This window comes from Zea mays, chromosome 7 (assembly GCF_902167145.1).
Source record: "Zea mays cultivar B73 chromosome 7, Zm-B73-REFERENCE-NAM-5.0, whole genome shotgun sequence".
Classification (NCBI taxonomy): domain Eukaryota; kingdom Viridiplantae; phylum Streptophyta; class Magnoliopsida; order Poales; family Poaceae; genus Zea; species Zea mays.
The window spans coordinates 17,321,682-17,337,141 of record NC_050102.1 but is presented as its reverse complement, the minus strand read 5'-3'; the positions used below and the strand labels follow the sequence as shown (position 1 = coordinate 17,337,141).

At 41.6% G+C, this 15,460-nt stretch overlaps 1 protein-coding gene across 1 annotated transcript; it reads right to left on the bottom strand.

Moving 5' to 3' along the window:
- Nucleotides 1–2,426: 2,426 nt before the first annotated feature.
- On the bottom strand, nucleotides 2,427–3,445 carry LOC103632099 (uncharacterized). The gene is made up of 4 exons (XM_035960853.1): nucleotides 3,365–3,445; nucleotides 3,226–3,267; nucleotides 2,856–3,104; nucleotides 2,427–2,778 (listed from the first exon to the last, which is right to left on the bottom strand). The coding sequence occupies exons 1-4, from the start codon at nucleotides 3,374–3,376 to the stop codon at nucleotides 2,740–2,742; spliced, it is 342 nt and encodes a 113-aa protein (XP_035816746.1). The 5' UTR covers nucleotides 3,377–3,445; the 3' UTR covers nucleotides 2,427–2,739.
- Nucleotides 3,446–15,460: the final 12,015 nt, after the last annotated feature.

Sequence of the window (15,460 nt, the reverse complement as noted above, 5' to 3'; positions counted from 1 at the left end):
GACCAAGATCACCAAGCGCGAAACGATCGAGGGAGAACATGGTCGATTCGTCCTCAACAAGGGAGAGGAGCCACAAGCAATGTACAACCGGCTCAAGACCTTGGTGAACCAAGTGCGCAACCTCGAGAGAACCAAGTGGGATGACCATGAAATGGTCAAGGTTATTCTTAGATCACTTGTTTTTCGTAATCCCACTCAAGTGCAACTAATCCGTGAAGACCCTAGATATAAACAGATGTCTCCCGAGGAGGTAATTGGCAAGTTTGTGAGCTTTGAACTTATGATCAAATACTCCAAACATATTGTTAACTTAAAGCAAGGCGCCACCTCTACACCCGAGGTGCAACCCGTCGCATTCAAAGCGACGGAAGAAAAGAAAGAGGAGTCTACATCAAGTAGGCTTCTCATCGACGCCTCCAAGCTCGACAATGAGGAAATGGCACTCATCATCAAGAGTTTCCGCCAAATCCTCAAGCAACGAAGGGGGAAGGATTACAAGCCCCGCTCCAAGAAGGTGTGCTACAAGTGTGGTGAGCCCGGTCATTTTATTGCTAAATGTCCAATTTCTAGTGATAGTGACAGGGGCGAAGACAAGAAAGGGAAGAAGAAGGAAAATAAGAGGTACTACAAGAAGAAGGGCAGCGATGCCCACGTATGTTGGGAATGGGACTCCGACGAGAGCTCCACTGACTCCTCCTCCGACGAGGATGCCGCCAACATCGCCATCAACAAGGGCCTCCTCTTCCCCAACGTCGGCCACAAATGTTTCATGGCCAAGGACGGCAAAAAGAAGAAGGTACAATCTAGAAGCACCCCCAAGTATACAACATATAGTGATGAGGGTAGTTCTAGTGAAGACAAAGATGATGTACTTACTCTTTTTGCTAACCTCAACATGGAACAAAAAGAAAAATTGAATGAATTGATAGGAGCCATTCATGAGAAGGATGAACCCTTGGACAGCCAAGAGGAATTCCTTATTAAAGAAAATAAAAAACATGTTAAAGTAAAAATGCTTATGCTCATGAAGTAGAGAAATGTGAAAACCTACTAAAGAGCTTAGCATTTGCCATGACTCAACTACCAGTCTTAGAAATGAAAATGCTAGTTTAAATGCTAAGATTGATAAACTGAATGAATCAATTTCTAGCCTTAGGACTGAAAATGCTAGTTTAATTTCTAAGGTTAGAGAGTTAAATGTTTGCAATGATTCTATTTCATGTCTTAGAAATGAGAATGCCATATTACATGCTAAGATAGAAGAATTAAATGTTTGCAAACCCTCTACATCTACTGTCGAACATGTTTCTATTTGTATTAGATGTAGAGATGTTAATGTTGATGCTATAAATGATCACCTTGCCATGATTAAACAACAAAATGATCATATAGCTAAATTAACTGCTAAAATCAATGAGCATGAACTTGAAAATGAAAAGTTTAAATTTGCTAGAAGCATGCTCTATAATGGGAGATGCCCTGACATTAAGGATGACATTGGTTTCCAATAGGGAGGTAATGTCAAGCTTAATGCCCCTAAAAGATTGTCTAATTTTGTTAAGGGCAAGGCTCCCATGGTTCAGGATAATGAGGGCTACATTTCATATCCTGCTAACTTTCCCGAACATAAGATTAGGAGAATTCATGCTAGGAAACTTCATACTGTTTCTCATCATGCATTTATGTATAAAAATGAGGCTTCTAGCTCTAGGCATACCACACATGTTAAAATGCCTAGAAAGAAAATTCCTGCTGCATCAAATGAACATAATGTTTCATTTAAGACTTTTGATGCATCATATGTTTTAACTAACAAATCAGGCAAAGTAGTTGCCAAATATGTTGGGGGCAACACTACAGGAGAAATGGCTAGTAGAGGCAACTTTTTTGAATGGTAGAGACATTTTTTTCATGTCTCTAGCAAATGTAGAGGCAAGTCTTAAAATGTCTCAAGAATGCCTTCCCATGCAATGTCTCTAGATTTGTAGGGACACTTCGTTAATTGGCTCTACATTATTTGCGGCATTCATTTTAGAGTCATTTAAATATGCCTCAATAAACAAAGAGACACCTTTTACAGACAATTACAATGTACCTCTACACTATTTGTGACATTTGTTTGAGGCATTTTATTTTGCCTCAATAAACATAGATACACTTTCTAGAGGCGATTACATAGTATCTCTACATTATTTGTGCCATTTGTTTAATGCGTTTAATTATGCCTTAATAAATATAGCGACATCTTTTAGAGACAAATATATACTGTCTCTAGAAATATAGTGACATTTTTAGTGTCATTTTATTGTGCCTTTATCTAAGTAGAGACATTCTGCAATGAGGTTCAATTCGTGCTTGTAGAGACATTATATAGTGTCTCTACAAGCGTACGGACAACTAGGAGGTATTATTTTGTAAATTTATTATTCACACAAATTATTTTTATATTGCTAATTTTTGCTTATACACAAACACTCAATTTGTGCACATATATATACAAGACACAAGGTTCATATATATAACAGATCAATTAAATGCTCCATGTGTAAGCAACAATACATAATTATTTTCAATCCAAACGAAGTGGTCTTGAGGTAGATTAGACATACAAGAATGAATAAAATGAGGTTCCTAACACAATTAAACAAGTAGATTGACAACTAGAACTTTTGATCCTAGAACTACTCTCCACTATAACACTTGCTCATTCATTAGTTGCATCTTCAGTCTTCTAACCATTCAAGTGCGCTTCTCAGTAGTTGGCTTCACTCTTTTAAGCTGCAAATAAGCAACAGGATGTGTCATAAACACTAATAAACTATCTAGATCAAATGAAATATGAAATCCACACTCACATGTGTGCGAGTCCAAGCAACACACATGCCCACAGCATCCTCCAAAGTTTTAAGATCTCCGTGTGGTCGAGGTAATCTTTCATCTTCAACATTGTTAAGATAATGAACCGCAACAGCATAATATCCATCCCCAAGTACAGTTCCTCCAATTTCATGATTAGTATCTCTAGATATAAGATTACCAACAACAACAACTTGGCCTTGTTTTCTTTTCCTTGTTGAGTACAACAAGACAGTCTTCTGTTTATTCTACAAGAATAAAAGAGTAGCCAAACAAATGCTTATGTACATACTGGAAAATCTGCAAGTAGATCTATCCATATTCAAAGAAATAGAATGAAGCATGGAAGTATAATCGATATGGAGATACCTGTTGCAATTTGCTTTGTTGTTGTTGCTTGCTTTGAGTTTCCTGTGACACATGATATTGAGCTTTGTAAATACAGAAGACACATCTGTAATGAATATCGTACTAAATTTCAAGTAATGCAATGTTGTTTAGTACTAACCTTATCAGACATTTCTTTATCTGGAGATAGTGATCCATTGTTGAGTTCCTGGTTCAAGTCACTAGACCTTGTAACTTGTGATTCCTGTAAATACAGAAGGCACAAATAATTAATAGTGCTAGCTAAGACTAGAAATTCTTTACAAGTAGGTGTACCATAATGGTAAAAAATGATGGGATGAAAACCCTTTCCATGTCGCATAGTATAAGAACAATGCGCTCTTGAAGCTTATCAAGTTATGAGGTGTCTAGAACTGTTGAACATAATCCTTTAAAGAAAGAAGCTAAATCTACAACTATTTTCATGACATCTTTGCTGGGATAACAAGAACGTAGTGCGATAGGAAGAATTTCCTCAATTAGTACATGGCAATCATGACTTTTAAGGCCAGATAACTTGCACTCCTTAACATCCACACATCTAGATAGATTTGATGCAAAACCATCGGGTGTCCTAAGATTTTGAATAACAGAGCAAAGAATCTCCTTTTGATCTCTAGACATGGTAAAGGGTGCATCATGCATTACTTTGTTTCCTTTGTTATCCAATTGTGGATGTAGTTCAGGTCGAATTCCGAGCTCCTCCAAGTCAAGCCTTGCTTTTAGATTGTCCTTTGTTTTACCACTTACATTTAGTAATGTCCCAACAAAATTATCGCATACATTTTTCTCTATATGCATCACATCAAGATTGTGTCGTAACAGATTGTGTTCCCAGTATGGAAGTTTAAGAATATAGACCTCTTCTTTATCCAATCCTTAGGTTTCTTCTCTTTCTTACCTTGTTGTTTTTCCCTTTGGACCCGTTTCCTCTTTTTGCCTTGTTTCTTACCGTTTCCTTTCTTTTTGGCTTTAGCTTTGTGCCCTGATGATTGTTCTTCCTCCGAATGATCCTTTCCTTTGCCATACAAAAAAGTTTTACCATCCATCATCCTCAAAACTGCACTTCCACTCATTGTTACGGGCGCTAGTTCTTTCTCCTCCATACCATTGAAGTGGTTCCTTCTACGACGATAGGGATGGGACTGAGGCAACCACCGACGATGACCCATATATGAACACTTGTGTCCCTTCTTCAAATAAATTGACCTCGTCAAATCAGCACAAGATGGACATGCATATTTTCCCTTTGTGCTCCAACCATATAAGTTACCTAATGCAGGGAAATCATTTAAAGTCCACATCAAAACTGCTCTGAGAGAGAACTTCTTCCTTGAAGAGGCATCAACAGTTTCAACACCCTCCCACAACTATAGTAATTCATTAATAAGTGGTTGTAGAAATATATCAATATCATTTCCTGGGCTATCTGGTCCTGGAATGATCATAGACAGTATAAAAGATGTTTGCTTCATGCAGATCCAGGGAGGTAGATTGTACGGAATAAGCAGTACTGGCCATGTACTGTGACTAATATTCATGTTTCTGTAAGGGTTTACTCCATCACTAGAAAGGCCGAGCCTCACATTGCGGGAATCAGCAGAAAAATTAGGATATCTCAAATTAAAATCATTCCAAGCTTGCCCATCAACTAGATGCCTCAACAGCCCATCCTTTGTGTGACCCTCATCATGCCAACGCATGTCGCTTGCTGTTTGCTCATTAGCATACAACCTCTTCAACCTCGGTATCAAAGGAAAATACCGCAAGATCTTTGCTGGTTTCTTCTTATATCCCTTTGTTTTTGTTGCTTCACCCTTCTTTTTTCTTTCTGCACAACGTGAAGTGTTGCAAATATGGCAAGTTTCTTGTTTCGCCTGGTCACCATAGAAAAGCATGCAATCCTTTGGACATGCATGAATCTTAACATAATCAAGACCTAGTCCTCGAATTATTTTCTTTGCTGCATGGTAGTTTTTTGGTAAGTTCGCCTCTTCAGGGAGTGCGGCAGAAAGAACACCAAGAAGTGATGTAAATGACTCCTGAGTCCATCCATGTAAGCATTTCAAATGAAATATGGTGACAAGAAAGGAAAGCTTCGTGAATGCATCACACCCAGGATGTAGCTTTGCCTTGGCATCTTTAAGGATGATGGAAATAATGTCATATTTAGTTTCATGGTCAACCTCCTCTGATGTAACATCTTGTTGACTACCATTTATGTTAGCAAACTCAAATGCATTGTCATCTATTGGTTCATCTGATGAACTGGACATTGTATAGTAATTATTAATACCATCCATTTCTTCATCTGAACTGGACACTGTATCATACTTATCAGCCATAGGAAATGCTGCATTTAGGAGCCCTTGCATGTCATCATTTCTCTTGCTTCCAGTTTGTGCAGGAGAAGTACAAGGACGTTCAAATGGAGCATGGTTGTGTGTGCTTGATGATATGTGAGCAAATGGAGCTGGTGTTGAACCGTGTACCTCTCCATGTCGATTCCATATAGTATATCCTTGCAGAATGCCGTTGCAACTCAAATGGGTTCTAATTTCTTCATAACATTTTGTTGACTTGTTTTTACACTGAACACATGGACAATTAACCTTGCCACCCGGTCGAACATTATGAAATGCGAAAGTAAGAAATTGGGTCACACCAATCTTATAGTCATCACTTGTTCTTGGTTTGCTCATCTAACTCTTGTCCATCACAGATGCTGAAATAAGTACAGGGACATACAAATATCACTATTGTAGTAAACACTTAGTGTACCATATCACACATAGGTCTGTTAGTTGTTAAGTAATGCAGTAACAAGTAAATTAAGAGAATACCAATCTAACAATGAAATACAGAACCAACTCATATACAGGGGCGGAGCCAGGTCATTTTGGTGCTGTCAGTGGATAGCCATAATTTTAGGCGAATTATATATAAAACAGTGCTAAGAGGTGATTATGAGATAGATAGTACCCATTAAATAATAAATTGATAGCATTGGTCAGCTCCGCTACTGCTCATATATGAAAGTGCTTATACAAATCAACTAATTATCATACTGCAGCGGCTAATCCTCTATTGCACTTACAAATCTGAATAGAAGGGAAGAGTGAGAGGCTGAGATAAGAGTAACCTGCTGTAGAAAATGTGTGAAAGCCTGAAGCCCTCCCTGTCCCTGCTGATTGTTGAATCTAAGGATGAACAACCAAAGAGAACACTGTAGCAGATTAGGGAGGCGAGATCCATAATATCAGACGGCCGACGAGAGCTAGCGTAGGGTCAGAGTAGGAGGAAGGCCACAACAGCTTCATACGGCGACGGGGCGATGGGCGGATCTATAGAGACAATAGACCACTGGCGGCGACACATCTACAGAAAGAAGATGAAGCGGTGTTTTGATGTGTTCGCGATTGTTCAGTACATTTATGTATTTTGATCCCACTACTAACAAAACGTGCATGTGCCATGGTGGTCTACGGTTGCTTGGGACTAACTACAGGTCACGAGTTCGAGACTCTGTTTGTGTCTGTTAGAACCTCTACTAAAATGTCGCTACTAGTCTTTTTTCTTGTAGTGCAAACACAAGAACTCCAAAACATGTGTTTGGGTACCCAAGTTGCTTGTTTCTAACGTCAAAGGACCCAAGACTGTTTGGGTACCTAAGAACAAGGCCTAAAATTGTTTTGTAGGTTTATGCATCCGGTGGTTCAAGTTGGATAATCGATAGCGGGTGCACAAACCACATGACAGGGGAGAAGAGAATGTTCTCCTCCTATGAGAAAAACAAAGATCCCCAACGAGCTATCACATTCGGGGATGGAAATCAAGGTTTGGTCAAAGGTTTGGGTAAAATCGCTATATTACCTAACCATTCTATTTCCAATATTTTTCTTGTAGATTCTTTAGATTATAATTTGCTTTCTGTTTCTCAATTATGCAAGATGGGTTACAACTGTCTATTCACTAATATAGGTGTTACTGTCTTTAGAAGAAGTGATGATTCAGTAGCATTTAAGGGAGTGTTAGAGGGTCAGCTATATTTAGTTGATTTTAATGAAAACAAAGCTGAACTTGACACTTGCTTAATTGCTAAGACTAATATGGGTTAGCTCTGGCATCGTCGACTTGTCCATGTCGGGATGAAGAATCTTCACAAACTTCTAAAGGGAGAGCACATTTTAGGACTAACCAATGTTCATTTTGAGAAAGATAGGGTTTGTAGCGCATGCCAAGTAGGAAAGCAAGTTGGCACTCATCATCCACACAAGAACATCATGACGACTGACAGGCCGCTTGAGCTACTCCACATGGATCTATTCGGCCCGATTGCTTACATAAGCATCGGCAGGAGTAAGTACTGTCTAGTTATTGTGGATGATTATTCTCGCTTCACTTGGGTGTTCTTTTTGCAGGAAAAATCACAAACTCAAGAGACCTTAAAAGGATTCTTAAAACGGGCTCAAAACGAGTTCGAATTAAGGATAAAAAAGATAAGAAGCGACAATGGGACGAAGTTCAAGAATTCTCAAATTGAAGGATTTCTTGAGGAGGAGGGCATCAAGCATGAGTTCTCTTCTCCTTACACACCTCAACAAAATGGTGTAGTGGAGAGGAAGAATCGAACTCTACTGGATATGGCAAGAACCATGCTTGATGAGTACAAGATACCGGACCGGTTTTGGGCCGAGGCGATTAACACCGCCTGCTACTCCATCAACCGGCTCTACCTTCACCGAATCCTCAAGAAGACATCATATGAACTCCTCATTGGTAAAAAACCCAATGTTTCCTATTTTAGGGTCTTTGGGAGTAAATGCTTTATTTTTATTAAAAGAGGTAGAAAATCTAAATTTACTCCTAAGGCTATAGAAGGCTTTTTACTTGGTTATGACTCAAACACAAGGGTATATAGAGTCTTCAACAAATCCACTGGATTAGTTGAGGTTTCTTGTGACATTGTGTTTGATGAGACTAATGGCTCCCAAGTGGAGCAAGTTGATCATGGTGAACTAGATGATGAAGAGGCTCCGTGCGTTGCGCTAAGGCACATGTCCATTGAGGATGTGTGTCCTAAGGAATCCGAAGAGCCTCCACAAGCACAAGATCAACCGTCATCTTCCAATCAAACATCTCCACCTACCCCATATGAGGAACTGGCTCAAGATGATGAGGATGAAAATCAAGAGGATAAGCCACCTCAAGAGGAGGACATGGATCAAGGGGGAGATGAAGATGATCAAGACAAGGAAGATGATCAAGAAATTCAGGGTCAAAGACCACCACACCCAAGAGTCCACCAAGCAATTCAACGAGATCACCCCGTCAACTCCATCCTTGGTGACATTCATAAGGGGGTAACCACTAGATCTCAAGTTGCACATTTTTGTGAGCATTACTCTTTTGGTTCCTCTATTGAGCCTTACAGGATAGAGGATGCATTAAGAGATCCGGATTGGGTGATGGCAATGCAAGAGGAGCTCAACAACTTCACGAGGAATGAGGTATGGCATTTAGTTCCATGTCCTAATCAAAATGTTGTAGGTACCAAATGGGTATTCTACAACAAGAAATATGAGCATGGTGTGGTGACAAGGAACAAAGCCCGACTTGTGGCCAAAGGTTATTCACAAGTAGAAGGTTTGGACTTTGATGAAACTTATGCTCCCGTAGCTAGGCTTGAGTCAATTCGCATATTACTTGCCTATGCTACTTACCATGGCTTTAAGCTTTATCAAATGGACGTGAAAAGTGCCTTCCTCAATGGACCTATCAAGGAATAGGTCTATGTTGAGCAACCTCCCGGCTTTGAAGATAGTGAGTATCCTAACCATGTCTATAAACTATCAAAGGCGCTTTATGGGCTCAAGCAAGCCCCAAGAGCATGGTATGAATGCCTGCGATACTTCCTTATCACTAATGGCTTCAAAGTCGGAAAAGCTGATCCTACTCTCTTTACTAAAACTGTTGCAAAATACTTGTTTGTATGCCAAATTTATGTTGATGATATTATATTTGGGTCTACTAACAAGTCAACTTGTGAAGAGCTTAGTGGGATCATGATACAGAAATTCGAGATGTCAATGATGGGGGAGTTGAAGTATTTCCTAGGATTTCAAATCAAGCAACTCCAAGATGGCATCTTCATCAGCCAAACAAAGTACATTCAAGACATACTTAAGAAGTTTGGAATGAAGGATGGCAAACCCATCAAGACACCCATGGGAACCAATGGGCATCTCGACCTCGACACGGGAGGTAAATCCGTAGATCAAAAGGTATACCGGTCGATGATAGGATCTTTACTCTACTTATGTGCATCTCGACCGGATATTATGCTTTCTGTATGCATGTGTGCAAGGTTCAAGGCAGATCCTAAGGAAGTTCACCTTAGGGCTGTGAAGAGAATCATGAGGTATTTAGTTTACACTCCTAATTTTGGGCTTTGGTATCCCAAGGGATCCACTTTTGATTTAATAGGATATTCTGATGCCGATTGGGCCGGATGTAAGATTGATAGAAAGAGCACATCAGGGACTTGTCAGTTTTTGGGAAGATCTATGGTGTCATGGGCTTCAAAGAAACAAAACTCCGTAGCTCTTTCCACCGCCGAAGCCGAGTACATTGTCGCAGGCCATTGTTGTGCACAATTACTTTGGATGAGGCAAACCCTTAGGGACTATGGCTACAAATTGAGCAAAGTCCCTCTCCTATGTGATAATGAGAGTGCAATCCGCATGACGGATAATCCCGTTGAACACAGCCGCACTAAGCACATAGACATCCGGTATCACTTTCCGAGAGATCACCAACAAAAGGGGATATCCAAATAGCTTATGTTAATACCCAAAACCAATTAGCTGATATCTTTACCAAGCCATTAGATGAGAAAACTTTTAGCAAACTTAGGAATGAGCTAAATATACTTGACTCTCGGAACTTTGATTGAAACATTGCACACATAGCTCATTTATATACCTTTGATCATGTCTCTTTCATTTGGTACAAATGCATATTTCTTATTATTCTTGTGCCAAGGCTAAGACTAATGTGCTTAAATTTCCATCCTTAGTCTTAGATTGAAAGGGAAATGGGGTATTCGGCAAAGACAAGGCTTCCACTCAACTCTAACAATATCATTTACCCTTTGTCGGTATTCCACAAACTCTCAATGGTATGACCCTTCACTCATATCTATATTATCATTTGGGAGAAATTATTAGGCCCTAAAGGGGGAGAAAGATACAAAAGGGCTCTCAAAGTCTCCGTTTTTGGCGATTAATGCCAAAGGGGGATAGAGTATTAAGCCCAAAGCAAAAGGACCGCACCACCACCATTTCAAAAAAAATTCGAAATGAAGGTTTAATTAGTATTTTTCAACTAGGTATCTATTTCAATTGATGTATTCTCAAAATAGTATTTGATATCAATTAGTATCTATGTTTCACTTGATTTGTGAAAATAAATTTTCAAATTGATATCTATCTCAAAACCCTCTTGAAAGCTAAGAGGAGAATTTCATTCAGGGGGAGTTTTATTTAGTCAAAGGAAAAGCATTTGAAACAGGGAGAGAAATTTCAAATCTTATAAATGCTTCTTGCAAATCATTCATATACCTTTGACTATTTGCAAAAAGACTTTGAAAAGATTTTCCAAAAAGATTTACAAAAATAAAACAAGTGGTGCAAAAATGGTCCAAAATGTTAAATAAAATAAAAAGCAATCCATTCATACTCAGTGAGATTTTCAATTGGTTTAACTCCAGGTAACCTATGCACATTCTGAATGCAAACTAGTTACATTTCTGCACTTTATATTTGCTTTGGTTTATGTTGGCATCAATCACCAAAAAGGGGAGATTGAAAGGGAATTGGCTTAACCATTTCCTATAACTAATTTTGGTGGTTGATGATCAACACAAACACGTGGACTAACTAGCTTGTCTAGAACTCATGTATTACAGGTGCGTAAGGTTCAACACAAACCAAGAAAGAATTCAAGTTAGGGACACAATTTTAAAAGAGCAAAAGGACAGAGTGAGCTGAACAATGGCGAACCGAACTGTCCGGTGCACCAGGACCGTACAGATGTCAACCAGCCACTGTCAGGAATTCTAGGGCGCACTCCGCTATAATTCACCGGACTGTCCGGTGAGCCAGCGGGCAACGGCTATCCAGCGCCAACGGTCGACTCTGACAGAAGGAAAAGTGCAACACGGTACTGCGCAGAAGTCAGAGCAGCGAAGTCAGAGGGGCACCAGACTGTCCGGTGCCACAAGAGGACAAAGCCTCCAACGGTCGACCAGCTCCATACCCTAACAGTTGGGTGACGTGGCGGCGCACCGGACAAGGAACAGTGCCTTTCCGGTGGCGCACCGGACTGTCCGGTGCGCCCATCGCCAGCAGCCTCCCCAACGGCTATGGAAGTGGTTGGGGGGTATAAATACCCCCAACCACCTCATTCATATTCATCCAAGCATTCCAAACATCTCATTCAATACAAGAGAAAAATACTCCACTCCAAGACACATCAAATAGGTTGAATCCTCTCCAAGCCTCCCAATTCACTCAATTCCATTAGGGACTTGAGAGAGGGTGTTCTTGTGTCCATTGTTGCTCTTGTTGCTTGGCTTGGCCTTTCTTCTTTTCCCATTCTTATTCTCAAGTGCTTTGTAAGCGAAGCAAGAGACACCAAGTGTGTGGTTGTCCTTGCGGGGTCTTAGTGACCCATGAGATTAAGGAAGAAGGCTCACTCGGTATAAGTGACCGTTTGAGAGAGGGAAAGGGTTGAAATAGACCCGGTCTTAGTGACCTCCTCAACGGGGACTAGGTTCTCTAGAACCGAACTTCGGTAAAACAAATCATAATGTCACTCACCTTGATTCTTGTTTGATTTGTTTTCCCCTCTATTTTTACACTTGAATTTAATTCTAACGCTAACCCTCGGCTTTAGTGTGTGCTTAAGTTTATAAATTTCAGGTTTCGCCTATTCACCCCCTCTAGGTGACTTTCACCTTCAAGCTATTACAAGCAAGGATGTGTGCAAGTTCATCCTTCGACATCGCAGATAAACCAAGCTCTAGCTTCGGGAATCCCATGTTCTTTGTCATTTCTCGGCAAACAGATATCTCCTTGTTGTCTGGTAGGCAATATAGAAAATCCTCTTCGTCAGTACCGTTGTATACTAAGGATCCCGTAGGATACTTCAGATCCTTGGCATATTGCCTAGCTTCGGCAATTTGCTCCTCTATTAGCTTTTTCCCTGCAGCATGACGCACTATAAATTCTAATTCCTCAGAAGGTGCATCAGGAGTAGGGAATTCAGATCCTTCGGTAGCCTTTTCTTTCTCTAGCAGCAATGGTACTTTCCCAGCATCCGAAGATCTTGATTCAGTTTTCTCTTCAACAATCTCCACAGGCCCCGCCTCGGCGATAGTTGACGGCCCAGCTTCAGTTTCAACCTGCGTAATAGCAGCTTCGACAGATTCCTTTGTATTTTTGTCTCCCATGCTAGGTGCCTCTGCAGAGGCAGGAGTTAGTATCTTTGTGGATTCCTTAACAGCATCCAATACACTGGCCATTCTTCGTCTTTTCAGAGTTATTGAAGCAGTCTTTTGAACCTTCGGCAGTTCCGCTTCTTGCAATAAACTCATGGCAGATTCTGGCTGCTCAGCTATTATCTTCAGGATTGGTTTTTCGGCCGATTCCACCCTAGTTTCGGCAGTAGCGGGGTGACTTGGCTCAACGGCAGAAGAAGACCCTTCAGCAAGCTTCGACACTTTGGCCATTTCAATATACCTGGGTCGGTGTGTCAAAAATTTAACCTTTCTCCCCTTCGGTGTGGCAGAGATAGCTGAAGCAGCAGTATTTCTCTTCTTTCCCTGCTTTCGCGAGGGATAACAATAGTCTGGGTAAACAAAGCCAATCACATCAAAAACCCTATTTAACCTTTTCTTGCCTCACCCTCCGAAGGCCACCGTCATGGCATCATCTTCGGCCCTTGAGTAGGCACCAAGCAACTCATCGTTGGTTGCTTCGATGGCATCTAGCCAATCATCATTCGACTCATCGAATTGGCTCCTGTACTTGAATGTGTACATCAAGTAGACCAAACCACCTTTGCTGGACCCAGCTGAAAGGGAAATGTGCCCTTGGGCCATTTCTATTATTGTTTTGGTGATTAGATGCCCAACACATTGTTTGGAACACATATGTGCTAAGTAGGTGAAAAGTGCACATCGAAGAACAAGGTATGTGTCTAGACTTAGTAAACTATTTTTGAATGCTAACATGTTTATCTAAGTACTAGAAACAGTGCCAAGAAAAGAAAAATAGAATTGGAGAAGATATGGCTCAGGACAGCCAAAACCAGCACCAGCCTGGCACACTGGACTGTCCGGTGGTGCACCGGACAGTGTTCTGTGCCCCAGGATGGCTCGGCGGCGAACTGGCCGCTCTGCGGAATCGGCGGGGCGACGTGGCTAAAAATCACCGGACTGTCCCATGGTGCACTGGACTGTCTGGTGAGACTTCAGCGCCCGCGCCCAAGTACATCGGCGACGAACTCGTCGCTCTCGAGAAAAGGAGAAAGCGCCGTGGCTAAAAATCACCGGGCTGTCCGGTGAGTCAGAGCCGCCCAAGGCAACGGTCGCCAACGCAATCAGCGGGCGACGTGTGGCCCGCGCCAACGGTCGGTTGGGCACACCAGACTGTCCGGTGTGCACCGGACAGTGTCCGGTGCGCCAACCAGACCCGAGGCCCAATGGTCGGCTATGCCCGGTATGGAAGGAAATCGTGCACCGGACATGTACTGTAGCTGTCCGGTGGTGCACCGGACTGTCCGGTGCACCACTCGACAGAAGGCAAGATTTGCCTTCCAAGTTGATCTCCAATGGCTCCTAGCTGCCTTGGGGCTATAAAAGGGACCCCTAGGCGCATGGAGCAATACACCAAGCATTCACTAAGCATCCTAAGACTCCCAGACTCCACCTCCACGCATTTGATCAATTGTGTTAGTGATTTGAGCTCCGTTTGAGTTGTGAACTCTCTGCGATGTGTTTCGAGCTCAAGTCTTGGCTCATGTGCGTGTGTGTGCTGCGGATTTGAGTCTTGCGTGTGTTACTCTCCCTCACTTACTACTGTGCTTCTCTTGTGATAAACTTGTAAGGGCGAGAGGCTCCAATCTGTGGAGATTCCTCGCAAACGGGAGAAAGATTACTGAGGAAGATAGCCGTGGTACTCAAAATTGATCATTGGATCACTTGAGAGGGATTGAGTGCAATCCTTGACCGAAGGAGGTCACCACAACATGGAAGTAGGCATTGGCCGAACCACGGGATAAATCACTGCGTCTTGTGTCCATCTTATTTGTGATGGGCTTTCTTCTAGAATTCACACTTTAGCAACTTGGTTTTAATTGCACTAACATTTCATAACCAAGTGTTGGCTATTTAGTGTTGAAATTCGCAGGATCACCTATTCACCCCCCCTCTAGGTGCTCTCAATTGGTATCGGAGCCGTACTCTTCTTCTAAGGGACTAACCGCTCGAAGAGATGGATCCTAAGGCTAAGGGGATGGTGGTCAACGACAAGGAGAAGGAGTCCCTCTTCAACGAGCCAAGAGACGACAAGCCCACTGACTCAGGCTCGAGTCACAAGAAGAGGGACAGGGAGAAAAAGAGGCGCATCAAGAAGATCATATACTATGACAACGACGCTTCCTCTTCTTCACCAAGGGATGACGACGACAATGATGACTCATCCAAAAGAAAGACGGTTAATCAAAACTACTCCTTTGATTACTCTCGCATCCCTTATAATTCAAATCTTCATTTGCTATCAATTCCACTTGGGAAACACCCACACTTTGATGGAGAAGACTATTCTTTCTGGAGTCATAAAATGCGTAGTCATTTATTTTCCCTCCATCCTAGTACCTGGGAGATTGTTGAAAACAGAATGCATTTTGATAATACTAACAATCCCGTTTTCATAAACGAGCAAATTCATAAAAATCCCATTTTCATAAACGAGCAGGGATGAATATAACAAGGTCAGCGGCTTGGACAACGCCAAACAGATTTGGGACACCCTCAAAATATCTCACGAGGGTAATGACGCCACCATGATCACCAAGATGGAACTAGTGGAAGGCGAGCTAGGGAGGTTCGCGATGATCAGGGGAGAGGAGCCAACACAAACCTACAACAGGC